Below are 22,281 nucleotides of genomic sequence, written 5' to 3' on the forward strand. Positions count from 1 at the left end.
GACTGAGGTGAAAAAGGTATTGAGTACTTCAGCCTTTTCTGCATTCTCTGTTACTAGGTTGCCTCCCCCATTCAGTACGGGACCCACATTTTCCCTGATCCTCCTCTTGCTACTGACATACTTGTAGAAACCCTTCTTGTTACCCTTCACATCCCTTGCTAACTGCAACTTTAGTTGCGCTTTGGCCTTCCTGACTTCATCCCTGCATGCCTGAGCAATACTCTTATACTACTTATATGTATTGCAGTACTGCAATACAGTATGTGGTGATAACTTTTCTTCATTAATATACAGGATACGTTGTGAAAGCCAGAGTTAGATCTGCTTTGGGAACCATAATTTTGAGTTTCCTGACTTTTGTCTGGGATGCCTTGCTCATAACATTGTCTTAACATAGCTAATGTGTATCAGTGTGAGATTTAAATGATCACATAAGGAAATAAACTGTTCTAATCGGTGCATTGAGTTGCCACTAGACTATTAAAAAAATATTTCCATTTGAAAACACTGCCTTACAAGAACAAATTTTTCAAGTTATTCTTGTACTTGGTTTTGTTTTGTGTTTTAGTTTAACGGCTTAGGCACCTGCAAGTTAGGTGCTGTAATACCTAATATTTAGGGGTCTACCTCTCTGGAGTTGAATTGCGCTCTGGTGTTAGATACTTAGGCTTGCACTCTTACACAGTGCAAGGTGAATGAAAAAGCCAGTTGTTGCAGGGATCTGCCTGAAGCTGCCTAAAGCCAAGAAGAAATGCTGAGCATACACTTGTGTCTGAACTTCTGCTTGCTCTAGAGCTTAAGTACCTGAGTCTGGTCTACAGCCTCTGTCCACTAAGCATCAAGAGCCTGGAGTTCTTTCCTGAGGGCAGGTGTTTCCATCTCTTTTTTGAAAGAGCAAGGCTCGCTGTTTTCTTTTAAAGCCACAGCCTAATGCTTGAGGCAGTAGTGTAAGTGTGGGAGAATGACTGGGGCACTGGTCAGGGAGAAGCAGAAAAATAGTATCTGCTGCCACCCCTCTCCCAGCTTCTCCATGTCACCAGCAGTAGCCTGACTGTGGCCACTGCCCCATGTGCCACTGTCACCCAGGGTGCAGAATTGCCCATTTACTTCTCTGGGTTAAGGCAGTCACCTAGGAGGGGGGAGTTCAGAATTCCAGTCCCTACTTCCATCTATTGTGAATGCACTTTCTAACAAAGATTGGGAAAATGATAGGAAATTAGGGTTGGAAGGGACCTCCAGAGGCCATCTAATCCAACCCTGTGTTCAAAGCAGGACCACTGCCAACTAGATCATCCCACCCAAGGCTTTGTCCAGCTGGTTCTTAAAAACCTACCAGGATGGAGATTCCACAAACTCTATGGGTAACTTGTTTCAGTGCTTTATTACCCTCCTAGTGAGAAAGTTTTTCCTAATATCTAACCTAAACTTCCCGTGCTGCACCTTGAGACCACTGCTCCTTGTTTTGTCATCTGCCACCACTAAGAACAGCCTAGCCCCATCTTCTTTGGACCCCCCCCCCTTCTGGTAGTTAAAGGCTGCTATCAAATCCCCACTCAGTCTTCTCTTCTGCAGACTAAATAAGCCCAGTTCCCTCAGCCTTACCTCATAAATCACTTGCCCTGCCATTTTTCTTACCCTCTGTTGAACTCTCTCCAATTTGTTCATATCCTTTCTTTAGTGGGAGGCCCAAAACTGAACACAGTACTCCAGATGTGGCCTCACTAGTGCTGAATAAAGGGGAATAATAACTTCCCTTGATCCACTGGCAATACACCTACCAGTGCCATTAGCCTTCTTCACAACAAGGGCACACTGCTGGCTCACATTCAGCTTATTGTCCACTGTAACCTCTAGGTCCTTTTCTGCAGAGTTGCTGCCCAGCCAGTGAGCCCCCAGCCTGTACCGGTGCATGGGATTGTTCCATCCTAAGTGCAGGATTTTGCAATTGTCCTTGTTGAACCTCATGAGATTTCTTTTGCCCCAATCCTCCAATTTGCCTAGGTCTCTCTGGGCACGTCTACACATGCATTTATGTTGCATTTAATTTACCATGCAGTAAGTTACTGTGCAGTAAGTGGAAATATGCAAGTGTCTATATGTGCAGGTCTTAAAGTGCATTAATGCTGTGTGTGGTTTAACTTGGGACCAAAGTTAGGTGTCTACATGTGCATTACTGAGCAGTAACTAATCAGGTGTAAATTTGATACCTGCATCATGCAGGTATCACATTTACACCCAAGTCAGCATAAATCGTCATAGTTACTGCATAGTATGGGTGTGCATGTGTACATGCATACCCACATGGTGTAGTAATTTTTGTTTACTTCACTGTAATTTAAGTTACTGTGCAGTAAATGTGCACATGTAGACATGCCTTCTGAATCCTACCCCTACCCTTCAATGTATCTACTACTCTCCCCAACTTGGTATCATCTGCAGACCTGTTGAGGGTGCACACCATCCCATGTTCCAGGTAACTGATGAAGATACCAAACAAAACCAGCCCCAGAACCAACCCCACTTGATACCAGCTGCCAACTGACTACTGTACTCTGAGCCTGATGATCCAGCCAGTTTTCTATCCACCTTATAGTCCATTCATCAGACCTGTACTAACTTAGCTTGCTTGCAAGAATGTTGTGGGAGCAAGAGTCTTGTGGGAGATGGCATCACAAGCCTTGCTAAAGTCAAGGTATACTACATCCCCTGTTCTCCCCAGCGCCAGTCACAGAGCCAGTCATCTCATCATAGAAGGCAATCAGGTTGGTTAGGAATGACTTGCCCTTGGTGAATCCATGCTGACTGTTTCTAATCTTTGGGGAACCTGGTTGTCTCTGTTAAAAAAATTGCAAATTATCTGATTAAAACCCCCCAAAACCCCATTTTTCCATGATTAAAATGAAACACCACTATCTATATAGATATCAGCTGAACACAATATTTTATTAATATATTTACAGTTTTTAATTTGGTGTTTGATTTTAGGATTTTTATCATGGAAAATCAGAGCTCTCCCTCCCCCTTTGCTCACCAGGATGCAGGTCCAGCTGTGGCTGTCCCGCCTGCACTGCTTTGTGGTGCTGAACAACCATGACATGCCAGTGCCCTGCCCATGACATTGTCTCTCACTCCCCAATCATAGTTCCCCACCCCTACTGGTACCCCACCATAGCCTCCTGGCCCTGCTGGTGCCCCTCACTCCCCACCCACAGCCTTCCGCCTACGTGGTCCTGTTGGAGACGGTGCCCAGCTGCCAAGGCTATGGGGCCAGGGACCTGTGTTCACAGCCCCCTGCCTCTCACAGCAGTGCCTGCCATCCATGGGAGTCAGCAGCTTCTGGGAGTGGAGTGGGGAGCTTGGCTCCCATTTCCCAATGGGTGGCACAGCAGGAGCAGAGCCCATGGGGCAGGGGGGCAGATGTGGGCTGTTCACTTCAGGTTCAGGGACCTCTGCTCTGCTGCCTACCCTCCCCCGCCCCCCCCCCCAGGGCCTCTGCAGCCCAGCAGGTGGGACCCAGCATGGCAAGGCAGAGCAGGGCTGGGTGTGGAAGGTCGTTGCTGCCACTGGGAGTCCCAGGTCACCATGGCGAAGCATGCCCTGCCTGCCTGGCAGCAGTGAAGAGCACAACTCCATGCCACCACCCCTGCTGCTGCCAGGTGGGCAGGGGGTACCTCATCATGGCGGTCCAGGGCTTGTGGTGGTAGTATCAAGCGAACCTGCCTCACTCTGCCCTGCCACACCAGTCTCGACCACTGAGCCGTAGAGGCCTAAGCCTGCAGCAGGCAGTCTGCTCTTCCCCCTTCCCCCCCCCCCAGCCAATCTGAGCAGCACATGCCCCTACCCGCCCCCTCCATGTCCCCCTGGAGTGTGCACAGCAGCAGGGAGCCAGCCTGTCCCACTTCCCCCCAGAAGAGCTGCCCGCAGCCCCATCCTACTCCTGTCCTGGCCCTGTGGTTGCGCATTCTGGCCCTGGACCTCAGCCCCATGCATCGCCTGAGCTGGGCAGCAGCCCTGGCCCCAGCCCCAGCCCCAGCCCTGCCCAACTCCCTCTCTCCCTCACTTTGGGGGCTTCAATTCTGCCTCTTCCCCCTCTCCCCAGACTGACCTGTAGGGAGCTGCTCTCCAGGCTGCCTAGTAGCCATGTGCATGTGACCATGCGCACGTGCACATGGCATCCCCTGCTGATCACCCTTCTCCCGCTTCTGCCAGCCTTCAAAAGGAAACCCACTTTTTCCTGCATTTTTCTCCTTTAAAGGAGAAAATCTGTGTTTTTCTCCTTAAAATGACAAAATCCAGGTTTTTCTTCCTAAAATAAAAAAATCTGGGTTTTACTGTGTTTTTCCATGGTGAATGGAAAACCTGGATCCCTGCTAATCACCTTCTTCTCCAAGTACTTAGAAACGGATTCCTTGAGGACCTGTTCCATGATTTTTCCAGGGACTGAGGAGAGGCTGACTGGTTTGTAGATACCTGCATCCTCCTTCTTCCCTCTTTTAAAGATGGGCACTATATTTGCCCTTTTCCAATCATTCAGAACCTCTCTGAATCACCATGAGTTTTCAAAGATGATGGCCAATGGCTCTGCGATCACATTGACCAACTACCTCAGCACCCTAAGGTGCATCCTGTCTGGCCCCACAGACTTGTACACATCTAGCATTTCTAAATAGTCCCTAATCTGCTCTTTTGCCACTGTTGGCTGCTCACCTCCTCCCCAAACTATGCTCCCAGTAGGCTGGGAGCTGACCATACCTGTGAAGACTGAAATGAAAAAGCATTGAGTACTTCAACCTTTTCTGCATCCTAGGTTGCCTCCCCAATTTATAGATTCATAGATGTTAGGGTCGGAAGGGACCACAATAGATCATCGAGTCCGACCCCCTGCATAAGCAGGAAAGAGTGCTGGGTCTAGATGACCTCAGCTAGATGCTCATCTAACCTCCTCTTGAAGACCCCCAGGGTAGGGGAGAGCACCACCTCCCTTGGGAGCCCGTTCCAGACACTGGCCACTCTAACTGTGAAGAAGTTCTTCCTAATGTTCAATCTAAATCTGCTCTCTGCTAGCTTGTGGCCATTATTTCTTGTAACCCCCGGGGGCACCTTGGCGAATAAAACCTCACCAATTCCCTTCTGTGCCCCCGTGATGAACTTATAGGCAGCCACAAGGTCGCCTCTCAACCTTCTCTTGCGGAGGCTGAAAAGATCCAGTTTCTCTAGTCTCTCCTCGTAGGGCTTGGACTGCAGGCCCTTAACCATACGAGTGGCCCTTCTCTGGACCCTCTCCAGGTTATCCGCATCCCTCTTGAATTGCGATGCCCAGAATTGCACGCAGTACTCCAACTGCGGTCTGACCAGCGCCCGATAGAGGGGAAATATCACCTCCTTGGACCTATTCGTCAAGCATCTGCTGATGCATGATAAAGTGCCATTGGCTTTTTTGATGGCTTCGTCACACTGCCGACTCATGTTCATCTTGGAGTCCACTAGGACTCCAAGATCCCTTTCCATTTCCATGCTACCCAGCAGGTCATTCCCTAGGCTGTAGGTGTGCTGGACATTCTTCCTCCCTAGGTGCAGCACTTTGCATTTCTCCTTGTTGAACTGCATCCTGTTGTTTTCTGCCCACTTGTCCAACCTGTCCAGATCTGCTTGCAGCTGTTCCCTGCCCTCCGGCGTGTCCACATCTTCCCATAGCTTTGTGTCATCTGCAAACTTGGACAGAGTACATTTCACTCCCTCGTCCAAGTCACTGATGAAGACATTAAAGAGTATCGGTCCAAGGACCGAGCCCTGCGGGACCCCACTGCCCACACCCTTCCAGGTCGAGACCGACCCATCCACCACGACTCTCTGGGTGCGACCCTCCAGCCAATTCGCCACGCACCGGACTGTGTAGTCATCCAAGTCACAGCCTCTTAACTTGTTCACCAGTATGGTGTGGGATACCGTATCGAAGGCCTTCCTGAAGTCTAAGTATACGACATCCACCCCTCCTCCTGTGTCCAGGCATTTCATAACTTGGTCATAAAAAGAAACTAGATTGGTCAGGCACGATCTGCCTGCCACGAACCCGTGCTGATTTCCCCTCAGCATAATTTGTCCTGCCGGGCTCTCACAAATGTGAGCCTTGATAATTTTTTCAAAGACTTTGCCAAGGATGGAGGTGAGACTGACAGGTCTATAGTTGCCCGGGTCCTCCTTCCTCCCCTTTTTGAAAATGGGGACCACATTGGCCCTTTTCCAGTCCTTCGGGACTTGGCCCGTGCTCCATGAGCTTTCAAATATTCCCGCCAGTGGCTCTACAATGATGTCGGCCAGTGCCTTCAGCACCCTTGGATGGAGCTCATCCGGGCCTGCTGACTTGAAGGCATCCAGTTCTTCCAAGTGACTCTGCACCATCTCAGGGTCTACACATGGTAGTCTGGCGCCTTGCTGCTTCCTCTCTACAACCCCAGTGAGAGACTTGTCGTGCCCCTCACTTAGGAACACTGAGGCAAAGAACTCGTTGAGGAGTTCAGCCTTGTCCCCCCTGTCCGTCACCAATTGTTTCTGCCCATTTAGCAGGGGTCCTATTCCTCCCTGGGCCTTCCTTTTACTCCCTATATATCTAAAAAACAATTTCTTGTTGTCTTTTACTTGGGTTGCCATCCTCAGCTCCATGGTAGCTTTGGCCCGTCTAACTGCCTCCCTACAAGCACGAGCAGAGGAGGTATATTCATCTTTGGTGATCTCTCCCTGTTTCCACTTTTTATGTGCTCCCCTTTTGTCCCTTAGGCTGCCCTGGATTTCTCTGGTCAGCCATTTAGTAAAGGACCCACATTTTCCTTGATCTTCCTCTTGTGACTGACATACTTGTAGAAACCCTTCTTGTTACCATTCACATGTGTTTTATTTCAAAGCACACTGCCACCATTTTCTCAGCATGGAGACACGCTATGCTGCTGATACACATGACGTGAGAAGCTGCCAGAGCATGTCAATTTATGTGCTCCAGCAGACTTGATTAATCGAGTGTGCTCCAATGGCTTTCCAACTCGTTGGAGCATGCTCCCCACATGTGTGTAAATACCCTCTGAGCTTACAGTGACTTAGGAAATCTGGCTCCAAATGCTTGGGTTGTCAAAGGAAATCTGTGTTCCCATAAGGTTAAACTCTTTTGTGCTTTTACATTTATTCTCTGCTTTGGGTCCTGGCTTGTGAATGTGTGATATGCTTATCTTCATCCAGCTACAGCTAATGTGTGGGCCAAGAAGTGATCTCACCACCACCCTATAGCCAGTGACTCGGCAAGAGAGCGAATCAGAGCGGTGGCCACTTGCAGATCCTGTTAATCCTGAGAAGCTTCTCTCTTCCGGATGTTCTTGTCTCCATGTACAGCTGCCAATGCTCTATAGCCTTACTGAAACTCCTTGCCAGTCAGTCAGCAGGATGTGCCTGAGAGCAGCAGGAACTGCCTCTCTCCTCTAGCCCCTCAAAACAAAGACTGAAAGTGATACCGCTCTGATGTTCCCATCATCTGTTGGCCATGTGTGCTCACGTCCTTTCTGAACCCTGCCTGCTATCTTTTGGAACTGCAGAGTGAAGCACTAAACAATTCAAGGGCTTTATAGCACTATTAAGGTAGTAACCTCTGACATATAGCAGTTATCAGCACAAAGAGTATCAACAGCTAAAAAAAAAATCTTAATAAACCATTTTTGGAGATTGCTGGAAAAGGCTGTCAGATTCTGCACAAACATGGTAGATTCTCAGCTACAGCTCACCCATGCAGCTATGATAATATAGACCAGAGGAGGACCCTCCCCTGGGATTTGATGGCATCAGCAATAAGACATTCATTTTCAAGCAAATTTTCGTATTTTCAAAGTGCTTGGAGTAAAAAAAGAAAAATATAGATAATGAGCTACACAATAATGAATTGTTTGCTCACCTCTTTTGAAAACTTCATAGCGGATGGAAAATCCTGCTCCATGAGTCTCATAGTCAGAAACAAATCTGATAAAGAGATGTGGTCCTGTAGATACCATAGGAGAGGGAGCAATTTTTCCACAGAACTTTCCTGAAGAGCGTCCATTTGCATTATCTCCATCAATCACTTCAACATAATCATACCTGGTGGATAAATGGGAGACAGAAACTTTCAACTTCCAGGAAAGAAAGAGACTTAATTAATTTAGAAACCATAACACAACAAAGATAATCAAGAAAAATGCTAGCTTGCTTGGAAACTGCATTATGCTGAGAGATGTAAGTGAAATGAAATAATTAAAATGGACTACATCATGTCTGTAGACATCATCTGGCAACATGGAACTATTAGGAAGAATGCTGTCCATTATGCTTGCAGACAATGTCAGCTAAAGTAACCAATTAACAAAAAAAAGGAAATCTCATGAGCACAATTCTGTATTATTAAATTGTGTTCCTTTGTCTATGGTGGTGTTGTTATCAATACATAATGCATAGCATTCTTTTCAAACTGTGAAGTTCTGTTATGAATTCAAAAATGTCTCGTTGGCTGGAGCTCTGTGAACAATACTTTGATTTCTGTATGCTACCCTCTAAACATATGTCCACAGAATAATAAATGAATCCCTAAACATTTGATTTTGTTCAAAACTCTACTGTGTTCCAAGCCACTGGTAGAAAATCTGTCATTTTCCATGTTAGAAATAAACCAAACCCCCGAATCCACATTTTAATCACAACAGTTGATTTTTCTCAGATAAAATGTATTCATTTAGTAAATATTCTTGTTTAGATATTTGAATCCATGTGTTTTTAATGACTGTTATTATAATATTCAGATTCATTTAGCAATGGAACTCTGGTCTAGGTCTTCATCCTTTCTCTATATATATACATATACATACAGACAAATTCATTTAGAAACTAAATTAAAACTATGGCATAATGGGTAATAGTAAAAATTTGCTTCAAGAGAATAGTGATGCTCTAGGATTTCTTGATACTCTAAATTAGAAATAACACCCTCAAAGACCTGATCCTGGAAAGCTGACTTTAACTGGCGCTGAGGGAGATCAGTAATACCTGAAACAGCCTTCTCAGAGAAATAGTAAAGAAGACCCATTTCAAAGATACATTGGTGAGTGATTCTGGAGATATGCATTGCCCTTGATAAAAGACAGGGCACAGATGTAATTGATGGCACCAGACTCACACTTTCCTAAAATTGGGTGGTCTTCAGAACCTGGGTGTCATGTTGGACCCTTTTTGAATCATAATGACAGGGCTGAAACAATGAACTGCTTTTGTCTGCCTGGTAGTCTGTGTTTTATTGTGTCTCAATCATAACGCCTTTTTATTTATCAAGTTGCTCCTAGTCAAACAATCTCATTTACTTTTCATTATCCTACTACAGCTAACATTAAAATGTTGCCATTAATTTGTTTCAGCTTTTTATTCCACTGTTATGCTCATTGAAATGTCCCAGGATATATTAATATACCACAAATGGCTAAAAATGGCAGTAACATAAACTGCTTCTGACAATTTTAAAGAGATCAAAGGAAAAAAATGTCTTCGTGATGACCAATGTCATCTTTAACAACTCTGTTCCAAACTGTCTCAGGCACATTACTTATGTTTACATGAAGCCCCATGAGACAACTGCAAAGATGATATCACTAGTTAAAGTGGACGGCTTAAGGCTCTTTAAATTAAAAATGACATTACCTCATCTGTAAAAATTGTATGCCAGCTTTGGTGTATATCAAGTGGAAAATAAAGCTGACACTGATGGAACTGTAAGCATTAACATATGTGAAATATTGTGCTAACTGCATTTCCTCTGATGCATTTTATTTATTCTAGTAGCAGTAGTTCAGATTGTTAGCCTGCCTCACTGTCCCATTTCAAAGTGATGGAAACACAAAGAGGAAATGTTCACTTTTGACATACTTTTACAGATGTTTTGTCTGACCTACAATTGGACTTGTGACCTTTGTTAACCTTTTTTAGATGTATAAAAGGGGCTTTGGGGGGTGAGCTGGGGGAGGGCTACACTTAAGAGAGGTTTTAGTTTTTTTACTTGCTGTTTTGTGTCTGTATAAATATCTTCATGAATATCAACTCTGCTTATTTGGAAAGACGTACTGGGTGTTTCAGAAGAGGTATATTACTAGTTCTCAGTTATAAGTAATGGATCAGAAAGTTACATTTTAACAGTGACAGCATTTCACTGAAGTCAGCTTATCATTGAAGTCAAATAATCAGCATAACCAAACAAGAAAAAGAGCTTTTTAAATAGCCTGATGCAAGGTCTTCTTTTGCCTGACTCGCTTAATGCCAGCTTTCTAAAATATTTAAGTGTCTTATTCCATGGAAATTAATGGGAGTTAGGCATTTAAATACCTTTCAAGATTGGGGCCACAGTGTATACTCTTGAGTTACCTTCTCTTTATTACTTCTTTCAGTTTATGTATAATTTCTGATTCTAGTCTTGAAGATCATATGGCATTTTAAGTGATAGTTTTCTCTCTTCTACTTTGGCGAATTAATCATGGGCAGCAAAGAAACTTAGCTGTGAGAGGGTAGGTAGGAGGGCGGTGCAAAATGGCTATGTTTTGTTTTGGTTTCAGATTTGGCATTTCAGAGGGACAGTGATTTGTTTCAGTGTTTCAGATCACTGTCCCATTTTGATTCAGCTGAATCTGTTTCAGAGTTTGGATGCTGTTTCGGTGTTTCAGGCATAGGCCTGATTCTCTTTAATGGGGAATCACTAAAATGCCTATAACTTTGTAATTTCTTCCCTGATTCAGATAAAAATTGCAGAGATGGTAGCCCCTTCTGAGGGCATGAGGCCTGCCAAGTGTCAAGGAGATAGGTGAAGGGGTGTTTGTGAAACTGCACCTCAAACTGTTCAAAGCAAAACCAGCACCAGCACCCAAATCTGCTCAGAGCACCCCATGTTGAGTGCCGAAAAGAACCTAGTGCTGGTGCTGGCCCCAGTCAGCAGCAACAGCCTGTTGTCATCCTGCACATAGATCCAGGGGCCTGCGCCCCTTGGGAAGAGGCCAGCACAGCCCTGCAGCCCTCCCAGGGGGTGCGGGCCCCCAGATCTGTGCATGGGATGACAGCATGTTGCTGCTGCCAGCTGGGGCCAGTGGCAGCACCAGTCTTCCCAGCATTTGGCGCAGGCTGTGCCAAACAGATTCAGATGCTGGCGCTGGTCCCAGCTCTGCATTCAGATCTGGGGACACGCAACCCCCGGGAGGGCTGCGGGCTGTGCCGGACTCTTCCGGGGGGGTGTTGGCCCCTGGATCTGTGCGCAGGATGACAGCAGGTTGCTGCTGCTGGCTGGGGCTAGCACCAACATCTGAATCTGTTTGGCACAGCCTGTGCCAAGCGCCATGCTGTCATCCTGCACACAGATGCAGGGGCCCACACCCCCAGGGAGGGCTGCGGGGCTCCTGGAGGGAGCGGGCCCCCGACTCTGCATGCAGGATGACAGCAGGCTGCCATCCCTCCCCCAGAGCACTGAGATTGGAAGGGACCTCAGGGGCAGATCACAGACACTGGCCAGCTATAGATGTTCATATCAGAGCAGTCCTTCTACCCCTCTTCCCCCTCCCTCTTCTTAGTTTCTGTTTCCCTGAAAGCCCAGCTCCAAAACTCCAAAATTTTCCAAAACTTTCCAAAACATTTTGGATGCTTTTGTTTATTCAGATCCTTCCATTTCCATTTGGATTTGGTGTTTCTGGCACCAAAACAGGCCGAAACCCATCTGAAACAAAACAGCTGCCGAAATTTTGCTCAACCCTAGTAGGTAGCAAGCAAGAGATAGCAAGAGATGAAAATGAGGGATAGTTTGAAGAGTAGATGTATACACAGAACTGATCTTTACATTGCAGGGGCTCTGTCTTTTGTTTTACAGCCCCAAATCCTCTTCTGCTGTATTTGATAGATGAGCTGTGGTACCAGGGGAATGGTATGTTTCTTATGGAAATCAAATTACCCTGGATTACACTGTTTTATATTTGGAAAGGAAGTGTTGCTGTCAGTTTAGCACTTTTTCAAAATACCACCAAACAGAGACCAAAGTGTATCACAAACAACAGTTCCTGTGAATAGAAGAATGTACAGTCACAACTTGAGAGTGCTGTTATTGCCAAAAAAACTAAGTAAGCAGCTTGCATCTCCCTCTGGACTTGGTACCAGTTCCACTCCATAAGTTTGTCAGTAGAAAATGCTGTGCCAGGGATGCAGTTGGCACATTGGCATCCCTCTGAGGAGACTGAATATGTCACCTCAGCCGTGCACCCAGACGGTCTTGGCTCAGGGCCTGGAGTACTGAGTTTGCAAATTTGGAACTCCCAGTCGGCAATTCATCGCTCTGTTACTGCTGCCAATTATGTGGCAAATATTTCTTGTAATGTTATAGTCCTTTAGGGTTTACAGCCTAGACATAGAAATGTAAATATAAATATAGAGCTAAATGCTACTTGAAGCAATTCCTGAAATATAGGGTATTTCATGCATTTAGGGAGAGAGGAAAGAGCTGTCCTAAGTGTGGGTAGCATTTTAATATATGCTTGGAGGTACCTATGTTATTGTAGAGAAGACTCTAGGCACCCTATACTTGATTCTGCAGTTCCTCTGGAATCTCCCATTTCTGGCCTCTTTAAAGACTTCATGTTGCAGCAAAGCTCCCAATTTCCTAACAGGGCTGGATATGGAGTTCTCTGCTGAGTGGAAGCTCGTTTAAGTGCAATACAAAGATGTCTTACGCCTTTCCCCCTCCCATTCAGTGGCCAAACATGCTGCTACTAGACAGTCCTAATTTTATGGTTCAATAAAACAATGTCTGGGAAAGATTCCCATTGGAATGATGAGAGAATATAGAATTCCTCAAAGAATTCTTAAAGGAATTGCAAAATAACTCTGTCTTTTTTGTGTTATGGCTGCACATGAGTTATAGCTTTAGGGAAAAGGCTAGGCAGTACCTATAAAAGAAAGAAGTGGACAATGAGAAATGTAGTCAACCTCAGAACACAGATTTTGGAGAATTCCTCACTCCTAACTTCAAATAGGAGATTACAGTGCTTTCCTTGTATCTGTTTTTTGCTTCTGAATATGTTGATGACCCCTGAAACGCACTATAGCAAGTCGTGCTATTGAAAGTAAAGTCAAACTGCTATAAAGCACTGTCTGCTGCTGAAGTCAGCTACTGTAGGAAGTTACTCACAATTTCTGTAGGTTTTCCTATTATTAAGGCAGTAGGAATTTATGACTTTTTCTTTAAAATTTGCCTCTCAGAGTCAAACAGTACTCAGCTGAATTCTAGAATTCTGCCCCTTGAGTGACTTGACCCTATGAACCAAGTAGTGATTGACCAGACAAGTGTTATTTATATTTGCATGTACCGTCCATGTATTCTGCAGCCTGCTGTAATTTGTTCCTGTAAGCTGATCGCTAATAATTTGGTCACCTACCTGTAAGAGATAAAAGATCTTTGCCAACAACTGCTCAAATATCCTTGCAAACAAAGAGTACTATAGAGCTGTATTGGACACAGGAGAGGGCAAAATGGTCACTGGAGTTTTGGGTGGGTTTCAGCCTCCCAATCACAGTGTGTGTGTGTGGAACAAAAAAAAAAGAAATGTAATGTTCACTTCATATGGCTGTATTTTATGAATTGTTCTTGGATCTTTTTAAAGATAACAAAGCAAGTAGAATTTATACTGAACAGTTCTGTATTACAGACAAGCTGCGGGGGTGGCAAGGGGTATTTCCCCGGAGCATTGGGAAGTGCTAAGCATTCTGAGAGGTTCATTAGCACTTCGAACTTTTATGATGATCCACTTCTTCCTATTAGTTGGTTTAGAACTAATAGGTCATGTTATCTTTAATACTGAGAATTGTTTTTGCTTGGTTTGCCTGCACAAGCAGTATTTTTTTTATTGACCCCACAACTCTTGCTTTAGATAAACAGAAGGGCACAGCAACAGGAAACCTAAAAAAAGAGTTTCTAGTTCTACTGCATCATAAATTTGTGCACCATCACTGACTAATGGTTAACCGTGTGGAATTTACTGTGTTGCTTGTGACACAGGCTAATTTGTATCCTGAAGCTCAAAGGCCAAGAACTGCAAAGACTCCAGGAATACCAACCCAAGTCCCAGTTTATTAGCTACAAGAAAAAGTAACAAACACCATTAAAGAAATTAAGTGCAAGGCAAACTGTGTCCCCTTCTGGCCCCTACTTCAGTGTCTGCCAGTCTTTCTTTCATCAGAGCTTTTCACTAGAATGGCTGTCTCTGGTAACTGATTTAATAGCCTAGAGGGGCTATCCAATATTTACAGAGGTGGAATGCTATAGTGCTGCTCTACAACTCTGCATCATTCTACTGCTGCCAACCCCAAGCATTCAGAAATCAGAAGTCAGGCTCCTTCAAAACAGGAGGTCATAAGAGCCCTGTATTCAATTCAAGTCCCTGATGTAGGAACTGCAGACAGCTATAAGGCTGGCTTTCAATAATCTCCCCTTGAGCCCTGTTGTACAGGCATGCCAGGATTGGAGCCCTGGGATGGGAAGGATACTCTGGAGCATGCAGTACAATGAAGATTCATGGCAACTCTGGGGCCCATAGAACAAGTCATGGCAACTGCCATGACTTGGAAAACTGCTTAGGGCACAGTTGTGCTATGGCCTCCCCAGGGGCTTCTGAACAACTGAGGATCAGGAGCAAACAAAGGTGGCTTAAAAGCCTCTTACTATGCCTTTCCCCTGTGCTGTGCATTCTGGGCTGTGCTTCTTAGGAATACAGTACGAAATTGAATCCCTAATTTACGCTATCTAAAGTGACAGGTATTTACACAAATTTACTTAAATATCCATCATGTTGACAGTCTCTCTTGCTCCTAATAGATTTTTGTGATCTCGAAGCTATGAATTTTTATGGAGTGTATGTGTATGCATGTGATTGAATGTGTTCAGAGTCATAGCCAGGCAGCTCTATGCCCTGGGCAGCTGTGGGACACCCAAGGCAGTGCTGGCTGCTGTGGTGCTGATCTCAGAGGCATGATCTGCCACAGTTATGGTAATACCTATTTGTTGCCCCCTCATCATCTGCCAAAAAAGGGTGGTGCCCAGAGTTGCTTCCCTAGTTCCCCCCACCTTAGTTGTGCTACTGTGTGTGTTCAACTAAGGTCAAATCCTGCTAATTTTACACAAAGAAAAGTCCCATTAGCCACTACTCAGTGGGTACGTTTACACGAGATGTTAACTGTACAATACCCGAATACTACTGCACAGTACCACATCACAGCACCAACAGTGCTAATATACTACTGTGCAGTAGCATCACTAAAAAGATGTTCGCTGGTGCTACTGCTCAGTAACTTCTGTTACTGCACATTTATTTAGTACTTGATTAAGCAAGTATTAAATAAATGTGAAGTAACCACTGCACAGTAGCATCTCATGTAGATCTGCCCAGTAATTCACAAACTTCAGTACTTTACAAGGAGATTCCACAAAGCATGAACTAGTGTGGGCTCATTGTTCTACCAGACAATAAAATAGCATAGTAAATAAAAGGAAAGATAAGAGAAAAGCAATTGAATAGCATTCACTGTTGTGAATGTCATAATTGTATGATGAGTCTCACAATATTTGGTGTTTTTCTTGAACCTCAGCTTCTTGAACCTCATGTAATTATTCATAAACCTGAGCTTTTGCTAAAAACAGTACATTTCTAGCTCTGATGATAACAGGGAAAAGCTGAAAATATGACCCAGGTTCCCCATAAAGATTCAAAATCCAGAAACAAATTAAAAGAGCACTAAATTAATAATTATGTTTTAAATCTCATTATTTTTCGTAATTTCGGTGCTTGACTCATAATTTTTGCATACTCCGATTGTCAGTACTGAAGAGCTAACTCAGTGGATCAAATCTTGAACTCATTTATATTCAAGCAGTCTCATGGGGTACATACAACCATTTGCTGCACCTGGTCTAAGTTCATGTGGCTGACTTTAAGCTGCATGAGTATAGACTGGGTGTACAGTTGCCAGTGCCAAGAGCTGTGTGGGGAGCTCAGGGTTGGGGGATGGCCAGGCAGGATGCAGGGGCTCGTGAGTCCATAGGGAGCTTTGGTGGGAATGGGGGCAGGGGGGAAGCTGGTCGGGATCAGGAGGTGTATGTAGACAAATTGGGGGCCCTAAATTGAAGCAGTGGGTTTTTACACCCACTGCTTCAATTTAGGGCGAAGTAAACCCCCGTGTAGTGCACACGTCCCACACTTACCTGCTTCTCCGGCAGTGGGGAAGGGAGGGCAAGCTGCCAGCAGGCAGAGCAGTCACTGGGCTGCAGGGGGGTGGTGCTTCCTTCCACAGCAGCAGTGCCCCCCCCCCCCGGGTGGCACCCGGTTCTTGTGGTCCCAGGAGAAACAGCAGCCACAGAGGGAAGCACTAGACCCCCACACAGCTGAGGCAGGCAGGCAGGCTCCGGGGCGGGGGGAGGGAGGGAAATCAGGCTCGCCGCTTTTCTTGGGTGGAACCTGCCTTCCTGGGCTGCTGCCAGGCTACGTGCAGGGTTTCCTGCAGAGCCACGGAGCTGCACAGAGCCCAGTGCTTCGTTCTGCAGCTGTAGGGGCAGCAAACTAAAATTCCTCAGAGGAGTTTTAGTTTGCTGTGCCCCAAGTCTTTTAAGGTGCATTACACCGCTGAATTTCCTACAGCGGCTGGAATTAACGTGCAAAAGCATTTAGCCTGCTTTAAAGTGTTGTGCACACACCCCACTCATTTCATCTACATGTGGCCAGAGGTGCTAGCAAGTCTATGGGGGAAGGGAGGTTGGTGGGTCCATGCAGGCATATTGTCCATCCAGGGGTGGGAGGGTCAGGGGACTAAAAACAGCATGGTCAGGGTTGGGGCGGGGGGTAGGAAGAGCACAGGCTGGTGTTACTCACTGGGCTTTCTGAGCCCCAGAGCTGCCCTCTGAGTGTGTACATGGATTTTATAGATCAGGTTAATGCACTCCTGATCTAAGTCAGTTCATCTCTTCAGGTGAGCTAACTTAGATCAGGCCTGCATTTTTTTCCCAATTTAACACCTCTGAATGGTTGCACAGATGGGCATTTAGAGAGACTTAACTCTAGTTAGGTTGATCTAAATGTAATGGCTATATATATCCATGGAGAACAAAGGACACAAACTCTGTTGATATACATCAGTGTAGCTGCAGTGACTTTATGACAGTTCACACGGAATATTTGGCTAAATAGGACTCTATGGACACATCCAGACAATTGTGGATGTGCACTATATATAGCACCGCAGACCTCTCTGTGGTGCCACACACCACACATGCTGTACATGCAGGCTGATCTGTAGAGTGGGGGAGGGGGTTTGAGCCCGGGGTGATCCTGGGGTCAAAAAAACCCCATGCCTAAAAAAAGTGGGCAGTGCACCTGGTGGCAGTGCACACCACCCAAAATCAGAGCCTGGCAGGGTGGAGCAACACTCTGGCTACTGACCAGGCTGCCTGCTGGAGGACTGCCATGGCTGCAGCTCCAGGAGGCACCCCAGGACTCCATGTAAGATTGCTGGGGCCAGCACAGTTGCTGGCCCCAGCCTCCCGTCCCCTAGCCCCTGGACAATGTGCCATGCAACAGAGCACGCATGGCATTGGCCTTCCCCAGGAACATGTAACAGTGGCACATGTGCCACTGCTGTTTGTCACCAGGGAAACATATTCCCACTTGTGGGGACATGCCCTATAGGTGCAAATGGGAACAAAATAGGTCTCCTTACATTTACTTAAGTATATTCTTTTTAGACCAAGTTACAAGTGGAAAATTCTGAAACAGAAATAAGTGCATGAGATAAATTATACCTTTAACCACACAACTAAGTGCAATACTGACTCCTGCCTGAGGTATGAAAATCAGAAAGTACAGCCCACATTTTTCTCTTTATAATGGCATTACCATCCAGCTGCCCCAGGGAAGGTAAAAGTGGAATACAGCTACTGAGATATCGAACAACCTTATCTGCAAAATACATTTAACTAAATAAAGGGCTTGATCAGAAAGTCAGCAGTAAAGCTACCATTGCTTTCAGTGGATGTAGGTTTGAGCTTCAAACTATAATATAATGATCCTGATACATAAAAATGAAAACCTTTTCTGGGAAGAAATGTTTCATTTTAAGCCTTGTAGTATACAACTCCAGTCCATAAGTTTCTGGTATAGGAAAATTACATTTTTGAATGGATAAAAGATATGTCTGTTAAGTAAGAGAGATTCACAAATCCATGGGTTCCATGTTAAGTGGGGGAAAAGCACTTAGCAGTTTGAAGACTTCAGAGACAATGGAGCTTTCCAGTGTCAAACTAGCAAAGTTCAGTATTTATAGGAAATTCACATGCCTTTAATTGCTCTAAACTCAGTTCCCAAGTAAAATGTGCCATCTGGAAGATATTAGAATCATTTACAACTTGTTCACCTCCCTATTTCACTGCAAAATCTTGCTTCATGGCAATTTTCCACTGTTCTCCACAAAATAAAATGAAGTCTAATTTTTATTGTCTCCAAGCTAGTTTATCTACATTTAGGAAGTCAAATATTTAAAAAACCACTGAGACATTTTTTTACATTTGTCTTACATGTGACTGAATTAATTTTGTTATTTTTAACTATATGTCAACTTGGAGAGTTTGTTGGACTATGTTTACATGGAACTTTTTTGGCCTGGAGGACTCTCTAGAAGCTTTGTGTGATAGTAACCAGCTTGATACACAAGATGGGGAAAGATGGTGGTGATAGGGCAGAGAGAAAGAAATGAAGTGGTTGTGGGTGACCTTGCATAACTGTAGACTCTTTTGTGTAGAAGGCCAAAAATCCACAAAGGGAGAAAAGAAGTACTTAGTAAACTGTACTGTACTAAAGTTAAGTATTTTTTTACCTCTTAAAAGTCATCTATCAATCAGAAACATCTTGTTGCTAGAACACTTACATTAAGTATCACCAAGTATTCCAAATTATTAACAAGTCAGGCTTTTCAACAATCCTGTGAGGTAGATTGGTAAGTTATCATTATAGTTGTACTGATGTGGAGACTTAGACAGAAAGACTGAGAGAGAGAGGCTTAGTGCCAAAGCTCTCTTAGAAAATCTTTGCACAGACAGAAGTATAATTCATATCTCCAGACTCCCTGTGCGGTGTTCTAACTACTTAAGCTTGATCTGACTCCTACTCATGTCAGTGGAAAAACGGCCATCTGTTTCAACTGGAGTTAGATTTACCCTCTAAGCATGGACTCAGTGCAAACCCAGAAACTTTTTAAAGCCATAGAATACTTGTGACTGGGGCTATAAAAGGTCTTGCATTAGTTCAGTTCCTGAAAACCAGCTAATTAGTGCTATTTTCTGTAACAGAGCTAAAACAAGCTTTTATACATACATGCGTGTGCATGTGCTTATACACACACACACCACTAAGTCTATTAAAATGTCTTTTGATGTGCCGAACCGATTTAATGATTTGCAGTTGCATTAATGCTGATAGCATGTAGTTCTGAATTCACTAAAAAGCCTTCTTAATTGGTAAGCTATGAAACCATCAAGGTTTCCTCCTGGAATATCAAAAGAGCACAGAGTAAGGTTTGTAGTGAAATGAGATCAGAATCTTCGTGATCCCCTTTTCTTTCTTTGAAAATTAAAAAAGGAACACTTTTAAGTGATGGCAACCTCATATCACTCCATTTGGGAGTTTTGAACTCCTTATTAATTTGTAATTATCCTGTTGGGATCTATGTGGTATATTAATCATAACCTTTGGAGCTCAGCTCATAAAAGTATTTGGTAGATGTTAACTTTTCACAGAAGCTGTGAGAGTTCAGAACATAAAATAAGTTCCTAGCTTTTGAAATCCTCAAAGATTAGTCCCTGGTGGGCAGTCAACAACCTCTTTGAGCAACACCCATATTTAAAGAAACTTAGAGTAAAAAAGGGAGGAAATTATGGACATACAGATCTGCTTTAGAACACAGGTTATGGTAATTTTTTTCCATGGCAACCACATAGTGAAGCTATATTAGCACAGTAAAGTCATAAATATCTATACGGGTATTTCCATTTAGAAGCTATGTTAAGAGAACACTATGGATTCAGTTTTGAGCAATCAAAAGCCACACAGTGGCTTTTGAGCATGGAACAGCACTCTGCTTTTTTTCAGCCTGGCCCTGATCTTGCACCAGACTCTGTAACAGACTCCTACCCAGGTGTGGATTCTGCTGTGGATTAGAGACTTAGTATAGAAGATGTAGGTGTAAGTGGCAGAAGCCCTTTTAGTTTGGTGTACCCATAGTTGCAGAGTACTAGAGGACAATACATGTGTATACAATTATATAGGTTTTTACATTGTAAAGTAAGCATTGTATTATTACATTGTATTATTTGAAAAACATCATGGCTAGGGACAGAAGTTACACATAACCCATTTTTAGTGATCAGAAACTGGTTTAAACCTGTAATAGAACATAAGTTCAGTGCACATAAACCAGTTTCAAAATGGCTGAAACTGGTTTAAGATGAAGCTGGTTGAATGTAGTATCAGACTTAACTGATTTTGGTCAAACCGATTTATTGAACTTTTATCCCAGACCCCTTCCTGGTTTAAATTAAATCAAAGTTCCCAGGCATCCTTTTCAGCCCTGGGCTTGGCTGTCTGCTCCAGAGAGCAGGGCTGGCCCTGCCCCTCTTCTCCCTAGTCAGAGCTCCAGCTGGCTCAGAAGGAGGTGGAGACTGCAGGGACAGCTGTGTCTGCTTGGCTTCCCCTGCCCCACCCTTCCCTCACTCAATGCTCAAGCAGGATTTCCCCTTCTCCCACAGCAGGGTCCCCAGCAGCACAGAGCCCAGCAGGCATTTAGGCATGCCATCCCCATGCTAGCTAATGCTCAGAGGTGTGTGTGTGTCCAATTTCACTGGAACAAAGACAGACAGAACAGTGTCCACTTAAAGCTTTTTGGAACTAATCAGTGGGTCAGTTGGTAATGTCTCTCCATTCGTCCTTACAAATGCCTTGGAAAACACAGTTTAAGAAGAGTTTGAACTTATGAGAGAGGCATTTGTTTTCTTGATGGGCTGATAAGCTTTGTGTTCTGATAAGCTCCCTGCTGGCTTGCTTGCTTCCAAGGCCACCATCTGTTCGTGTTTAAGAGGGGACAGAGAGAGGTGTGAGAAATGACCTGGTTTGCAATGAATGCAGTGCCTGTCAATTTGCTGCAGACAGTATGAAGAAGCAGGGAGAGGGAGATTGAAAAGCTCAGTATCATCAACAGCGTTGCATACTGACCACAAAAGCAGTCCTCCTCCCTTCCTCCCCAACTTTGCCTCAGAGTACTGTCTGGGGTCTGGCAACACTCCCTGTCCCTTGAGCAGTAAGGTGGGAAAATCCTGGTAAGGGATGCTTCCCCCACCCCCTTCAGGCACACCTGGCTAGGGACTGCAGGCCAGGGTGGGGGGTTTAAGCCCCTCTCTAATCATAGCATCCTGGTGGGGCCTGGCCATGCCCCCCCCCTCAGCTCAGCACTGTGAAAGGGAAGTGAGGGTTTGCTCTAGAGTCCCCCGACTTCTAGCCTGGCCACTGCAGGCATGTGCCTGCATTTCCTGATTCAAAAATGAATTCTCTATCCACTTGCAAATTGGTTCAATCTCTGCAGGTTAGACTAACTTGAAAAAATTGAATTGATTGAGGCTTGGGCTTTTTGAATGTCTGTCCCTAGCCCCTGTAATTAGGTAAGTAAAGTCTACAGCTAAGTGCAGGCATTTTGGGGGGAGGTTAAACTGGCCGCCCAATCTAAGGTAAGTCAAGATTTGGGGGGGGGGGGAACAGCATAGGCAACTGAAGGTGGGCATTAATGGAGCTTATCCCTCCCAAATGCAGGGCAGTGGTAGGGCCACAAGGTAGCCCTACCGTGGGGTTCTGGTGGCTGCAGCAGAGGTGGGCAGGGGAGTGCATGCAGCTGTAAGGAAGGGAGTGGGGCTGGGGTTGGGGCTGGGGCAGGTGCTGCACAGCTGGGTAAGGGCGCAGGACTGAGCCATGAGTGGCTCATCTGCGAGGTGCGGCTCCTGCTGCTATGTGCTCCCTGGGAGATACAGGGGGCATGTGTCCCCAGATCTGCACGGGGCAGGCTGGGGCTGGGGCTGTGCCAGGCTCTTTCTGGTTGGAGGCTTGGCTAGGCTGCACTTGGGGTGGGCGGCAGCAGTGCTGGAGAAGCTGCATGCTGGCTGGACTGCACTCTTCCGCCCAC

General features: G+C 45.1%; 1 protein-coding gene across 4 annotated transcripts in view; it reads right to left on the reverse strand.

The window, feature by feature from the left end:
• NRP1 (neuropilin 1) overlaps positions 1-22,281 on the reverse strand; it is a 155,135-nt gene that overhangs the window by 85,153 nt on the left and 47,701 nt on the right. For all 4 annotated transcript variants that reach the window (XM_059729140.1, XM_059729141.1, XM_059729139.1 and 1 more), the window contains exon 3: positions 7,931-8,112. In XM_059729140.1, coding sequence (XP_059585123.1) covers positions 7,931-8,112 — 182 coding nt within the window. The remainder of the gene's footprint in view (positions 1-7,930; positions 8,113-22,281) is intronic.

This window comes from Alligator mississippiensis, chromosome 5 (genome assembly GCF_030867095.1).
Source record: "Alligator mississippiensis isolate rAllMis1 chromosome 5, rAllMis1, whole genome shotgun sequence".
NCBI lineage: Eukaryota > Metazoa > Chordata > Crocodylia > Alligatoridae > Alligator > Alligator mississippiensis.